Source organism: Blennius ocellaris (genome assembly GCF_963422515.1).
Source record: "Blennius ocellaris genome assembly, chromosome: 6".
Taxonomy (NCBI): Eukaryota; Metazoa; Chordata; class Actinopteri; order Blenniiformes; family Blenniidae; genus Blennius; species Blennius ocellaris.
In genome coordinates, this window is record NC_137655.1 from 26506322 (window position 1) to 26522000 (window position 15679).

General features: G+C 44.0%; 1 protein-coding gene across 1 annotated transcript in view; it reads left to right on the top strand.

Annotated features, from left to right (window-relative positions):
• The window catches only part of man1a2 (mannosidase, alpha, class 1A, member 2), a 229906-nt gene that overhangs the window by 197815 nt on the left and 16412 nt on the right, over positions 1 to 15679 (top strand). The window contains exons 10-12 of the mRNA XM_080498671.1: positions 4895 to 5010; positions 6749 to 6968; positions 10744 to 10916. Of these exons, the coding sequence (XP_080354797.1) occupies positions 4895 to 5010; positions 6749 to 6968; positions 10744 to 10916 (509 nt within the window). The remainder of the gene's footprint in view (positions 1 to 4894; positions 5011 to 6748; positions 6969 to 10743; positions 10917 to 15679) is intronic.

Sequence of the window (15679 nt, forward strand, 5' to 3'; positions counted from 1 at the left end):
AGGGTTAAACGTTTCAGATGGTACATTTGACCCAGGTTTGTGTCTAAAAATTGGGACGAGAGGATTTGAGGTTGGACAACTAATGGATTAACCAGTAACATGGATTAACAATTCTCATGACTTAAAGAGAGAATACAATTTGAATCATGGGGAGTTCTGTAGATTTCTACAGGCTCGTCCTTGTATTGAGCAAATGAAAAAGAAAGTTACACAACAGCAATGGGACAGTATTTTACTAAACGTGTTCACAGAGGCTTATACTTCGGGCCCAAACCAATAAACCATCTCAAAACTTTATCGGGGCCTAAAAAAAAAGAAATGCAGCTCGTTGAATGTTAAACAGAAATGAGAACGAGAAGGAAACTTGGTACTGACTTGGGAAAAGTTGTGTAGAATACAATGGGAAATGTCATGTTCAAGACTATGGAGAGAGTTTTGTTGGAAAAGTCTCATTAGATCGTTCATCTCTATACTATTTATATCGATTTGAAGGTTTAACTGTAATGTACAAATTAATGCCAAAGACAAAATGTTTTGTGGAGAATTTAGTGAACCATGAAAATACCAAGAAAACAATTATTGAAAACAAAAAGAAGAAAATGTCTCTTTCAGGTCTCGTCATGCAGAAACACACCTGATGTAACGAGGAACTCTATTTCTGACAAGCTTTCTTGGGACCTTGGCGATTACATTGTATAATAATAATAAAGCGTAAATCCAAGATTCACAATCTCCTAGTTCTAAAAAGTATAAATTGCAGTGATGGGCAAAAACCCAACGATATCCACACAGCTTTGTTTTTCGTATGTTTCCTTGGTAACGGTGGTTTGGAGACTGGCGACGGTTCAAGTACAACGAGACACGACCTTCAGTGGAAACGACAAACCAGCCAACTTTAGATCAACAGAAAAACATTTTGTTCATTGTGCACAATAGTTTTCCTCTCCTGATTGTTAACGGAGGCAGTACAATACACTGTATGTGTGTGTTGGAGACTTTGCAGGCAACCCGTTCACAGTGTAAACTTGAGGTGGTGAACTTTGGGATTATATCCACTATGAATAGTTCAGAGGGCCAAACGCTAATTCCAGAGCATTAAAAGTATAAAGGCAGTGACATTTGTACTGTTTGAATCATTTCCATGTCTGTTTCTGTGCCGACATAGAGGCTTAATGAACCTTTAAGGTTCACGCTAGGAAATGATTCACGTTAGCGTTTTGGCAATGCTGAAGTTACACTATCGGAATCTATTGACATCATATTAAAATACCAGGAATTCTACTCACGTATTCATTCCTTTTCGTATTTATTACCCAGAGACCTAAAGCCGTGGCCTTGCTGTCGTCTTCTGAGCAAATGTAAAACCGGCGCGTCCACAAACACGTCTTCTGACTTCACTGCAGGCTTGGTGCGTCGGTGTGCGCACACTCTGCCCTCAGTCATGTCTCCAAGGTTGTTTGTGAGGTCTGTGCTATCTCCATGACAAAAGATGAATAATTCATGGCTTTGATTTCTTTTTCATCTTCCTCGTCTGCCCGTCCTTTTGCAGCGCTCCATTTTCTTACGGGCATGTTAATCACATCCAGAAGAGAAAAGCTCCTTGATGATGAGACACAAAGTATCTGCTCAGATATCAGATGTGATTACACAGAGCTGAAGAGGCAGTTGTGGAGGGAGGGAGAGTCATATTCCGGCTTCAGCCATTAAAGTTGGAGGTAAATAAGCCTTTCATCCAAGAAGAGGTGATGATTTGTCATCTCGAGTCGTGATTCCAAGCTTTTTTCCTTGGAGGCCCCAGATCACATCTAAGAAAGATCACAGTGCCTGTGAAGGAAAAGGAACTCCAGTCTCTTAATGCTCGTAGTCTGTCGTCTCGTTTGTCTTTTCCCATCCAGTTTCCAGGTTATCATTCGTAGAGGTCCTAATGAACAGACCACATGCTCTGAAGAGATGCAGTCGGAACGGCGACAGCCAAAATACCAGTTAGAAGTAAAAGTCAACATTATAGAATCAGGCTTTACAGTGTCTAGGTGTATTTGTGACAAATCCAAACCACATTGGTAATACTATACATAGTATGGAGTCCCTTTAAGATCGTACAGCATTGTTACATTAAATGACATCATTTACATTACAGCATCGTCAAAACCTTTCGTTTTTCTAAATCACTTCAAAATAAGACAAGATACATTTATGATGTATTATTGTGAGAAACACCAGGAATTGAAAAAAGCATAAGAGCAAATGAATTGAACAAAGTATTCATAAACTGGCAGATATACTCATATAAAGTTTGAGGAAGGGAAGATTTGCTGAAACAAATATATTTGTATCGTCAGAAATAGGTTTCCTGAATTCCTGAACGCAGGACAAAATAGAAGATAGTGATCAACCAACAGCTCCAACTCATTACGCATGCTAACTTCATCATTCTGACTGTTTCTGCCGTTTCTATGAAACCAACCATCATTTTCAAAATGCTGCTCTGTAAGCGAGATGCAAAAATGCAAAAGCGATGAGTTACTTGTCGTGTAAACGGAGCCGAACATTAATGTCCCGAAAACATTTGGTCTGGAAATATAAAACCTCAATATGAACAAACTCATATGCACTCATACTGAATGTAAGGTGCAGTTTAAAGTGAATAGCTGGAACACATTCCAATGGGAATATATATATATATATATATATAATGTTTCAAACGGACTTATATATATCATATATTTCATTATTTCCCATACAAAATTGGAATATTTTTGGAGGTAGATTTACTACCGCCACTAAACGTCAGCTGACTATCAAAGTAGAAAACAGCTAAATATTTCAAGCCCCTCAAAGTAAAACTGGATTATAATTGTTTTGTGTGTGTTTTTGTATTTGGTAAATGATAAATGGATTTCACTTAAGCCGCAGTAGGTGGCGGAGTAAGGCAGTGCAGGAGGTGACGGGACGGCAAGGCGCACTCAGGACCAACTCTCTGGTCCCGTCACAGGAAGTCGGGTACAAATGTAGGCGGGGTTGTGAACGACTCAGAGACGCTCCAGCGAACAACACGGAAGCGGCCGTCAGCTGTCAAGTCGCTCTGACTCAAGTTAAACAGCAGCGTCCAGCTCCTGCTGAAGCTCCGCCTCCTGCTCCTCAGAGGAGGAGCTCCTGCTGAAGCTCCGCCTCCTGCTCCTCAGAGGAGGAGCTCCTGCTGAAGCTCCGCCTCCTGCTCCTCAGAGCAGTGACACAACACCGACCAGGTCGTTAAAGGATGTGATGTCACGCCGACGTTTCAATAACCCAGTTAACAAGTCAACCAGTGAGTGCAAAGCGGTGCATATAAACAACAATGGAGGGTAATGGCTGGTGAAATCAGCGTCGCTCCTCCTCACAGATCTGTTACTCGGTGCGAGGTACCTCAGCGGAGGGGTAACGAAAATCTTTACCCGGCAGTCGCAGGTGCTTTCCGTACCATCCACAACTTTAAACTTGGGTAGCACGCCTCGCCCCGCCCAGAGACGCCCCACCCTGCCCCGCTCACCGCCGCCCCGCCCCGCGACAGAAAGTGCAGTGGAACTGTGCTTTTATATTCTCGCGTTTCAGCTGTGTGAGCAGCCCCAAAGCGCTTTACATAGCTCATCACATTCACCCATTCACACACACATTCACACACCATTGGAGGCTGCAGCCATGCAAGGCGCTGTCACTCCAGAGCCGTTTGGGGTTCCGTGTGCTTCCTAAGGACACATCAGTATGTAAGTGAGGCGCCCTGGCCCCCCAGTGAGGTGCCCTGGCCTCCCAGTGTGGCGCCCTGGCCTCCCAGCGAGGCGCCCTGGCCTCCCAGTGAGGCGCCCTGGCCTCCCAGTGTGGCGCCCTGGCCTCCCAGTGTGGCGCCCTGGCCTCCCAGTGTGGCGCCCTGGCCTCCCAGTGTGGCGCCCTGGCCTCCCAGTGTGGCGCCCTGGCCTCCCAGTGTGGCGCCCTGGCCTCCCAGTGAGGCGCCCTGGCCTCCCAGTGTGGCGCCCTGGCCTCCCAGTGTGGCGCCCTGGCCTCCCAGTGTGGCGCCCTGGCCCCCCAGTGTGGCGCCCTGGCCTCCCAGTGAGGCGCCCTGGCCTCCCAGTGTGGCGCCCTGGCCCCCCAGTGTGGCACCCTGGCCTCCCAGTGTGGCGCCCTGGCCCCCCAGTGTGGTGCCCTGGCCTCCCAGTGAGGCGCCCTGGCCTCCCAGTGAGGCGCCCTGGCCTCCCAGTGTGGCGCCCTGGCCTCCCAGTGTGGCGCCCTGTCGGGGGACAAAGAAATGACCCGAGGCTTCAGGAGAAGCTTTGCTGCCGTGTGTTGTGATTTGATCAAAGTCAAAACATCACCTTTGGTGTTTTTATGACATATTTTGTACTTTTTCCTGTTTGTGTACGTTGCCGTGTCTCCCAACGTGCCCCTCATGTTTCCTGTAATAATCAAACAAAACAAACACATTGCGCAACTCAAAAGAAGGTTTAAAATGTTTACATTAGAAAAATACATAAATTAAGGTGGACTTGGGACAAATGGCTCATTTCCTCTTCAAGAGGTTGATTTGAATCTCCATATAGTCTGATTTTTGCCATTTTGCATATAATTTAAAAAAATATATATTTTATTTACATTATATGTTGTTTTTTTATTATTCTTATTTTCAGACTTATGTACCTCAAATGATTAAGTTTTTCTCAATAAGGACGGTCGCCGTTTCAAAGTTAGACATGTAAAAGTGGAAGGCAAACATAAGTTCGCTTCTTCCTTCTCCTTTTTTGAACATGCTGAGACTTTTAATTTTCTTATTTTCTGCTAAAATATGTTCTGTTACTAATAATCATGTTCATGTTCAAAAAACTAAATTTCATTCATTCCTGTCACGTCCCATGTTCTCTCGTTGCAGACCACACCTCGGTCGGTGGTCTCGGGGACAGTTTCTACGAGTACCTGCTGAAGGCGTGGCTCATGTCAGACAAGACCGACTCAGAAGCTCGCAAGACCTACGATGACGCCATCGAGGTACAGCGACCACGCCTGTTTGCTCAGTCACTCGTGTTTCAAGGTTGGAAGTTGGCACAGAAGTATGCAAACACATTGTTTTAATGTTGTACCTTAAAGCAGTATTGTTCACCCTCTGCTCCGCCACACTGGTGTTTCCTCCAGATCGTCAGCTGAGCCGGGGGAAATTATCACATTTCACATTTTGTTCTAAAAAAAACCTTTGCTCTCACAGCGACAGTGTGTTGCAGAGTAATCATGTATAAATACTCTTCACCACTAGATGGCAGCGCATAACTTTGCCGGTGAAATGTAAAGTGACAGACGTCAGTGTGGTTCATCTCCACCTCCTGCTACCATCTTGTATCAAAGTACTGTGTCAGTGACAGTGATGGAGAAGTTTTTGAAAACCAGGATCTCAGCTCTTCATCCATCAGGTCCAGGTTTCACACTGAGGGAGGCACTATTAAAAAAAGTCCTTGCTTTCTGGATTTACTGGATTCCTGTTGATAAAACTTTGATGAGAAAGACTTTATATTGTTAATAGAGGCTACAGAGTTTACCATTTTAACATTTTCTGGTGGTGGTGTGACTCCAGAGTTTTCCAAAGAAAAAAGTGTGTCTTGGCTCAAAAAGGTTAAAAACACTGTCTTAAAGCATCGTTCCTCTGAGCCTTCCTGTAGTTCAACATACTTTGAGTTAACTCAGGTAAACTTTGATTCATTTTGCCTCTGTGATTTTCTATCTACTTAACTTTATTTAACTCATCCTAGCGCAGGTTAACTGAAATTATCTTAGCCTGGCTTAACTTACCCTGCTTTATTTAATTTATTTAACGTACTTCTCCAACCTGAGCTTTGATAAACTCTTAGTGTATCTTCACTCGTCTAAGTGTTATCCTTATCCTGTTATCCTTGTTATTATCAGTTTAGGCCTAATTCAAGTTATCGTAGTCTTTCTTAACTTAGCTCATTTTATTTCAGTTTTGTTAACTTCTAAACTAACTTATTTGCAAATATGTAGGTCAAAGAGCAAAAGAAACTACAACCAAACAACAAATGTCCTTAAGTAACAGTCCAGCTAATATTTAATATAAGAATATTTGTACCAAAAGTATAATACTGGAAGACTGTAAGACAGAAAGCACTGAAAATAGCATGAAATAAAAAAGCGTGCATTGAAAATATGTATGATACATTGTGATAAAGGCTTATTTAAATAGAATAATTACTTTTTCTTGGGTATCTGTTCTGTCAATCAGTTAAATCTTTTATGAAACGTCAGATATTGTTACTTTTCCTCCTTTGAGTGGTGGCGGATGCAGAAAGCTGATACTAGTAGTGTGTATTTGATGAAGAGGTCTGTTAATCATTAATGGTTTGAGTGGAGCAGATGCTGCCGAGGTGAAGGTGAGGGACGTGGACGGGTTTTAAAACTGCCTCGTCGTTTGTTTTCCTCCGTTGAACATCCTCACGCTCTCACAGTGCTGCTCCATGTCAGTGGAGCTTCGCTGCAGCGCCGCTCTTCTCCGTCCACGTTCCTGCAGTAACAGCTGCTTCTCTCCACCTTGCCGCTTCAACGTTTGCAGCGACACTCCTGAATGTGTCACACTTCATTCACTGGCTGCATAAAGAGGAACGCTGGAAGCTTCTGTCTCGTTCTCACTGAAACTTGGTTCTGTCCTCCCCTGGAACTCGTTTTTCTTCAACACTTGAATCCAATGCCTCCTCACTGACCGACTCCCTCCGTCTGCCCGCAGGCCATCGAGCGCCACCTGATACGCAAATCCAACGGCGGCCTGACGTTCATCGGCGAGTGGAAGAACGGCCACCTGGAGAGGAAGATGGGCCACCTGGCCTGCTTCGCCGGCGGCATGTTTGCGTTGGGCGCCGACGGCTCACCAGACGACAAGGCTGGACACTACCTGCAGCTCGGGGCGGAGATCGCACACACCTGCCACGAGTCTTACGACAGGACAGGTGAGGGGGGGGGGGGGTGAAGGGGGAGGGGCTCCAGGCGCTAATGCTACCACAAAACCTACACCAGTGTTTAGCATTGCATTGACATCCTCCAGCCTCCAGTTAAACCACCCGTAGCTGTGTTCTCTAACTTTGTGGGGGAGACGGTGTCGTACTTTGTGGTAAAAACGTGTCATTAAGAGAGAGAAACAAACCTACTGCGTATGTGGCTTTTGTTTTTCCATTCACTAACGTAACTCCACTCTTCTTTCTCGAGCTTTTAGAGCACAATTAGCCTTCTTTGTTTTTTCCGTCATAGTTTCTCTGATCTTCTCTGGTCCCTCACACGTTTCTTGAACACTCTGAAGTTTTTCTGAGGTTTCCATTTCCCGCTGCATCCTGTCTTCATCGATATTTACGTTGTCACTTTAATACTGTAATGGACGTCTTTCTGTCGTACAGTAGCATCATTCTTTTTCATACACTGACATCTGGCGATCCCAGATGGAATGTACTGCTATTCTTTGATCTACAAGTGTCTTCCTAATACAAGTCACATAACCATACCAGCCAAACAACTAAAACATATTGTCTGGAAAATACGGTACTTTGAGATTGCCTCTAAAGCAGGGGTGTCCAAACTCGGTCCTGCGGGGTTTCGCTCTCTCCCAGTCGCAGCGCTGAATGGACGGCGCACACTTATAATGTTTCACTCTTGCGTGGCCACATCGACGCAATTGCATAATCACGATGAGTCGTTCAGATTCTGCTCGTACAGTCTGCATAAACCATCATTTCAGATTGTCCGGTACAGTTGTGGACAGTGTGAAGGCTTTCTCCACCCCAACGGCCAAAACCCACACAGGTTGTGGGAGCCTTTAGAAACACTTGATTCGTTATGTGATCTGAAATGTTCCACAACATCACAGTGAACTGAAATACGAGAACACACACTCAGAATCCGGTGTACACAGAAGATACTTTCAAAATGAGTTTTTCATGTCATAACCCTAACAAATATGTCGAACCAAAGAAATCTACCAAAGGTCTCAGTCTTACCAGGTTGTCTCATCGTTGTCATACCACTGTGTACCACTAGATGGTACCGTGAGTCACATCTCCTCTATTCAACACCTGAAAGAGCAGGAAAGCTCTGAAGCTCCTGTTGCTGGGTTCATTTGTTCACCAGCGCAACCCAGGGCATAAAAGGGGCATTGCTCAAAATGTGGTGCCTTTAAGGCAAATTCATGAAAGGTTTGAACAACTTCAGTCACATCTGGTTCTTCAGGGAGAAATCGGAAATGAGCAAAGACAGTGTGTCTACTAATTTTCCCATCAAAGATTTTTTTACACATTTTGTCGAAGCATGATGATAAAATTGACCCGTTCTACTAAAATGAGCTGCCAAGTAATGGATACAGAAATGGACTTGAATCACACTCCAGAGGAAATGTAAAGGGAACACTCGCAGGCAGTAAAACTTTATCTATTATATTACCTGAGATGAGCTGCCACAGTTGTTTGTTTCCATTGTATCTTTAGGGCCGTTTTCTGGAATCTCTGAGAAAAGCAGCTCACTGGAAGCTGCGGCAGTCTGCAGTGTTGGTTCCGTGTCTCCGTCAGACTAATTGCACAGTGTACTGATGTTCATAATGGACAGCTACTACAGGAATAGAGCAGTAATTGTCAGGCGAGCTATATGCACAGTCCTGACGGCCGCAGTTAATTTATGTTAATTATGATATTCATGATAACAACGCTGAATGAAGCTTTTCTGGAACACAGTCTCCAGGTCTGTGTATATGGTGGATATATAGCATGTCAAAAGACTTTTTTTTGACTCGTGTTGGCAGCGTACAATTATGTCGTTTACAGACCAAACACAGCTTTTCATGTTGTGCTCGTTTGAAATTCCTCCGCTGGGCAAACAGAATGACACGAGGTTATAGAGGAAGACAGTCTTATGGATTATCACTTTTTCTATTTAAAATGTTCAGATCTGAACCTCAATTAAAAAAGTCTGGGAGCTTTTATTGTCCAAAAGTGTTATCATGCACTTTCCTGTTTATTTTTAGTTTGTTTGAAACTGACATAATTAACAAGTGAATGCTAGAATGTGGTTATTAATCCTGATTTACCAGGGATGGGTGGATGGATGGATGGATAGTATGCACACAGAGTTTTATTTATAAAACACAATCAGATTTTGTCAACATAACTAAAATGCCTCTCACGGCTCACAGAAAGACACTTGATTAACAGTTTGATGAACCTCTCAGTTGTTTCTCTCCAGAAAAACTCCACGTATATCAACTGTACTCAGATCTCCTGGCTTTCACTCCAGCTGTCGTGGTTTTCTTCCCACTCCGCCCAGAATGCATTGAGAGACTTTGAGCTGCGGCATTTTGAAACTTAAAAATGTGTTTATAACAACATGAAGCAGTCGTAGCTGCTTTCTCATCCCCCGATATGTCACCTGAAGTTAAACTGGATCATTCAGTTCACATCCTCCTTGTTCCCCAAAATCCTGAAGTCGGCATAAAACAAAGCTGAAAATTAGACCCTGATTACAAAATGACCCCATTTTATCAGACAAATGTAGAGTTTAAACAAAATGCCTGTCTAATAATCGGGCCAATATGCCTGTTCCATTACAAAAAGAAGAGAATCAGCATCTAAGACTAATTCATGATTCCAACAACTTTTTTTCGTCATGACAGCGGAAATGGAACATTTACGACTTTAAAATGAGCTTCCACATCACACCTGACAACGGCTGTTATATCGTCTGTGTCCGTTCAGCTTCTGCACCAATCCTGCTCATGCAGTTAAACTTTAGTCACCCAAACAACAATAACTATTGTGACTGCATCTACTTAAAGTCCTGATTATTATAGTTTTCTGTTGTTGTTTTCATGACACTTTCATCTTCAGAGAGCATAAATATCTTATCAGGGGATCAGCCGGTGTGTGAGACGCAACACCAGGGTCGGATTATCCGTCAAGATTTTGTGTGTGTTCAGGAATCATGAGTGTGTTCTGAAAAAGAAAAGAAGTTGCCGTGGCAACAAATGAAGATGGAAAAAGAGGAGGAGGGAGACGGGAGAGGAATTCAGAAGGCAGCGGTCAGACTGCTGGTTAATGAGCAGTGACTGGTGGCAGCTTTTGGAGGCGTGTGTGTGTGTGCGTGTGTGTGTGCGTGTGCACGTGTCCTCTCCCAGACGATCCATGTCAGCGTCTCACTAATTTTCCACACTTGGATTTTTTTTATACGCCCATCAGGCTTAATTGGTTGAAAACGTTGTTCATAAAAAGATGAAAGTCAGTAAAAATCAATAAGGTTGGACGGTGGGGGCTGGTTCTTTGTCTAACACACCCACACACACACACACACACACACACACACACACACACACGCACATACATTTGTGTTGACTGAACTATGAAGACAAACAAGAAACAAACACTGTCTCTTTCGACGTTTTGCATCTTAATTATTCCCTGCGTGTCTCACTTTTCTTTCTTTCTCTCTGCTTGTCATTCACGGTTTTCACCCCCTCATCCTTCCTTGTCTCGTCTCACACATTCCTCCTCCTCTTCACTTCTTCCTCTTTATCACTACGTCCGTCCATTTTGAGATTCCCTCTCTTTACATGACCTCCCCTCCATCCTCACCCCTCTTCTGCTCCCGTCCCTCATTTCACTCCAACTCCTCTCTTTTCTCCACTTCTCTGCCTCCTTTCTTTGTCCCCCCCTTTTCACCCCACCGTGTTTTCACCAACCTCCCCCCCTGCAGTGCTGAAGCTCGGTCCGGAGGCCTTCAAGTTCGACAGCGGTCTGGAGGCGGTGGCCGTGCGGCAGAACGAGAAGTACTACATCCTGCGGCCGGAGGTCATCGAGACCTACTGGTACATGTGGAGGTTCACCCACGACCCCAAATACAGGCAGTGGGGCTGGGAGGCCGCTCAGGTAAACTACCGCTGCTTGATCACAACTTCAGGTGTGTTTGATTTGAGCTCAACAGTAACATGTGCCGCACCTTGTCATTGTACACAGTCACCGAAAAGGCAGGACTCATAAAAGCAGAAGCTTTTCTTAGTGCAGGGGTCGGGAACCCCGGTCCTCGAGGGCCACGGTCCTGCACGTTTTGCACGTCTCCCTGCTTCCACACAGCTGATTGCAATGAGCAGCTGGTTCTCTGGCTTTGTGCTGAACGTGGCGATGAAGCATCAGGACGTTCAGTGGAGGGAGACGTGGAAAACGTGCAGGACGACGGCTCTCGAGGACCAGGTTCCCTACCCCCGTCTTAGTGAGTCAAACTTGCCCTCAAGGAATCGTCAGCTTTTTTTTTATCAGCCTGGTTGAATTGTTTCCGGTTGTGCCGTTAATATGGACATTAAATACAGTGATTGTGTTGTTGTGCAGGTTTGTATGCACCAAGAGTAGAATTCACCCTGAAGCCCAGCAGAATGTAGTGATGGACATTAACATTTTCGCCGTTGAGTCTGACCAGGAATGTGTTGAGGAGCAGGTTGTCTTTTCCACAGTCCACTTGTGTTTCGTCGCCTCCAGTTTCCTCAAAACGATCGCATGCTGATGCTGCATAGCAGACGTGGAATCCAATGTGCCGTTTACATGCACTGACAGGATCATAAGTGAAGCGACTTCACCTTCTCCTCCAATCCTGCCGTGAATTCATTCAGAATGACAAATCTAATCCACTGATGTGTTTAAATGATGGAATTTCAATCTGATTGTCATATAATTGAGTTACTCATGTAGCGTCTACAGTTGATGATAAATATCAACTCATGTAGACATATTGCACAATGTACACGCGCACACTGCATTTAAAGGACATTTCTGATGGTTTTCCAACAATAATAATCTTCCCTATATGTGGACCGACGCCCCAGAAGAGAAGAAAGTGTCTCTTCTCTCTCCCTCGCTGGTTTCAGCTTTTAAATAGTGTGTTGCTCCAACCAGCCAATCAGAAATCAAACCATATGTAGCGTCATCTGGGGTTTAGCCAATCACAATCAAGGGAGACTCCTCCCCCTTTTGACTCCTCCCACAATTAGGCAGCTCTGCTCTGGCACATGGCACCACGAGAGGAAGTACTTCCTCCTCTTCCCATAGATGGGCGTGTGTGGGCGGAGCCAGTCCAGCTCACACAGACACAGCAGATTGTGAATGCAGCTCCTAGGATCTGATATTCAAATGGAGGAGAATCAAGGAAAAGCTATAAACTTTGAATACAAGGTTTTGGGAAGTGTTGAAAACCTGGAGACTATGAGCCCTTGAAGAGAAAAACCTGGCCACACCAAATTATATGACACTTCTAATTTATGGAATTATAGTACAATTCAACAACGTCACATCGATTCTATCCGTTTTTAATCATGTGGGAGGAACACTTTTTATTGGTCCTTTTTCCTGTTCATCTGTTTTTCTCCAAGTAACCTGCTGAGTCTCATCCGTCTAACAATCAACACAGTTCTCCTGACGGGGTTTTAAAGGTTTTGAAAGCACCAGGCGGCTGCTGAACTGAAGCGTTAACACATCCACACAGTCAGTCCAGCTCTCAGACATGTAAAGAGATGAATGATAAACAGTGTTATTTATGCTATCATTTTTCTTTTCTTTTCTCCATCATATTAAATTGTTTTGGGTTTTTTTGGGATCCAGTCCAAAAGTCATAATTACTGCAAACACAAATTCTCTGTACAAATGAAAGTTGCATCGATTTTTTTTTAACATCTTAAGAAAAGCCAAAATATTGTGCACATAATATTATAATAATTCTATAATATCTGACAACAGATGAATATTTCTCGTCTTTTCGTTAAAGTTATAACGAAGCTAAACATGCTTTCCGGTTTTATGCACTAATTGGCCTCATGATGTTGTAATCATCCTCACCTACATGTATAAACATTATTTTTTACAATTGATGTGTTTTTTAAACTCCACTCTGCGTCATTACAGCACATTTATGTGTCTTCCCTTTGCTTTTCTGTTTCACGTCGTCTTCTGCTAGAAACGTCGTCCACAGAGACTTTTAACCACCGGATTGATCTGAAGACTTGATGGTGAATCAAATCTGAAGAGGGCTGAATGTTGCTCTGAGCTGATTGACAGTTGAAGTGACGAGCGATCGCAGCTTTTCCAGCGTTATTGAGAGCAGAATGTTCTGTGTTGAGGTGAAATAGGGTGTCGCCTCCTTGGTTACGCCCTACAGTTTTGTTAACAGCCGATGCCACTTTTAAAAAGGACGAGTATAAGTACTGACTTTTAGCTGATACGAGTAATGCCATTTAGCCTAATTTATACTTTATACACGTATAGCCAATGCGTTGCCACAAACCACTTGTGCACAGCCGCCACCGATCCACTGAGTGACATCATTCTAACTCTGCTGGTCAAATATCTCTGGTCAATAAGTTGCTGGTGTTGCACAGAATAGCTCCTCCTGACATTTTGGCAGATTGTAGTTTGTGAGCTCCCTTACTTTTGTCATTCTCATTAATATTAAACAATCTTCATCCTGCTGACGTGGCTCGTTGTCACCTGGATGGATCGACATGATATCGGCATCCCCATTTGTGAAACAGCTGTTAATTTTTACTTTCAATAATACCTACTTTATAACAGTCGATTTGAAAGCACCAAATTAATATAATTAATCAACTACAGTTTCATGATAAGCTCGATTATTTTCCAACTATTCAAAGGTATTGCAAGTTCGACATCCACATTCAAAACGTGGCAATCCAAAGTTCTTGCCTGAAACGAGAAGATATGAACGTGACCGTTAAAGAACAAGGGAAGTCCCGAGCCAGAAGTACATCTGTGATGATTACCAGATAAATGTGATCTGAAAGTCCCGGTCCGCCGGCACTCAGGAATATGAGAACATTCATTGCGCTTTGTGCCCTGAGCCGGTTGCTTTAAAAAGCTGCCGTTCAGGCTCTGCAAACCTTCCCTCCAGCAGCTTCACATGAAACTTTCAAAAACTTGCCCACGCTTTGGTCCAAAAATTACCTTTACTTTAGTTGATTAGCCTCTTTTTATCTTCTCTTTTTCCATTTACTCAGCGCTTTTATATTCTCTGCTTTGTGTCTGGTGGCAGGTGAAACTATTCAAAGCAGAGAGCTGAGCTTTTTTTCTTTTTTTAAGATGAAAGTATATTTAATATCGATTTCTGAGTCAGAAGGTCAGCATGTACATTATTATATTGAGCATTAATTTGACCTCTCTGCTAAAAGTGTGTCATCAGCAAAGTAAAGCAGGCTGTGGATGCTTTCAACCAAAAATTAAAGTTACATATGTAACTGCGGTTCTATGAATCCTTGATGACCACCGGAGGCGGTGCTTTAAGCACTGGATGATCATCCTTGCACATATGCAGGTCGAGAATATTATAACAACTGAGGGGGCTTTTCCACCAGAAAGAACCAGGTTCTAGTTCGGAGCCAGGGCCAGAGTTAACACCGGTTCTTTGTCTTTCCACTGCTAAAGCCGGTTCTTCGCAGGAGCTAAGCTAGTGCTGCTGGCTCCACTTCTTTGTTGGGCCAGAGAGGAACCAGGCTGGAGCCAGACGCCTCATCAGGTGGGGGCGGAGTTATCTCTGGAGTTATCTCTGGAGTTACCTCTGGAGTTACCTCTGGAGTTACCTCTGGAGTTATCTCTGGAGTTACTTCTGGAGTTACCTCTGGAGTTACCTCTGGAGTTATTTCTGGAGTTATCTCTGGAGTTATCTCTGGAGTTACCTCTGGAGTTACCTCTGGAGTTATCTCTGGAGTTATCTCTGGAGTTACCTCTGGAGTTACCTCTGGAGTTATCTCTGGAGTTATCTCTGGAGTTATCTCTGGAGTTATCTCTGGAGTTACCTCTGGAGTTACCTCTGGAGTTACCTCTGGAGTTACCTCTGGAGTTATCTCTGGAGTTACCTCTGGAGTTACCTCTGGCATTATTTCTGGAGTTACCTCTGGAGTTACCTCTGGAGTTATTTCTGGAGTTACCTCTGGAGTTATCTCTGGAGTTACCTCTGGAGTTATCTCTGGAGTTACCTCTGGAGTTATCTCTGGAGTTATCTCTGGAGTTATCTCTAGAGTTATCTCTGGAGTTATGTCTGGAGTTACCACTGGAGTTACCTCTGGAGTTACCTCTGGAGTTACCTCTGGAGTTACCTCTGGAGTTATTTCTGGAGTTACCTCTGGAGTTATCTCTGGAGTTACCTCTGGAGTTATCTCTGGAGTTACCTCTGGAGTTATCTCTGGAGTTATCTCTGGAGTTATCTCTGGAGTTATCTCTAGAGTTATGTCTGGAGTTATGTCTGGAGTTACCACTGGAGTTACCTCTGGAGTTACCTCTGGAGTTATCTCTGGAGTTGCCTCTGGAGTTACCACTGGAGTTACCTCTGGAGTTATCTCTGGAGTTACCTCTGGAGATATCTCTGGAGTTATCTCTGGAGTTACCACTGGAGTTACCTCTGGAGTTACCTCTGGAGTTATCTCTGGAGTTACCTCTGGAGTTACCTCTGGAGTTACCTCTGGAGTTATCTCTGGAGTTACCTCTGGAGTTATCTCTGGAGTTATCTCTGGAGTTACCTCTGGAGTTATCTCTGGAGTTATCTCTGGAGTTATCTCTGGAGTTACCTCTGGAGTTACCTCTGGAGTTATCTCTGGAGTTACCTCTGGAGTTATCTCTGGAGTTACCTCTGGAGTTAT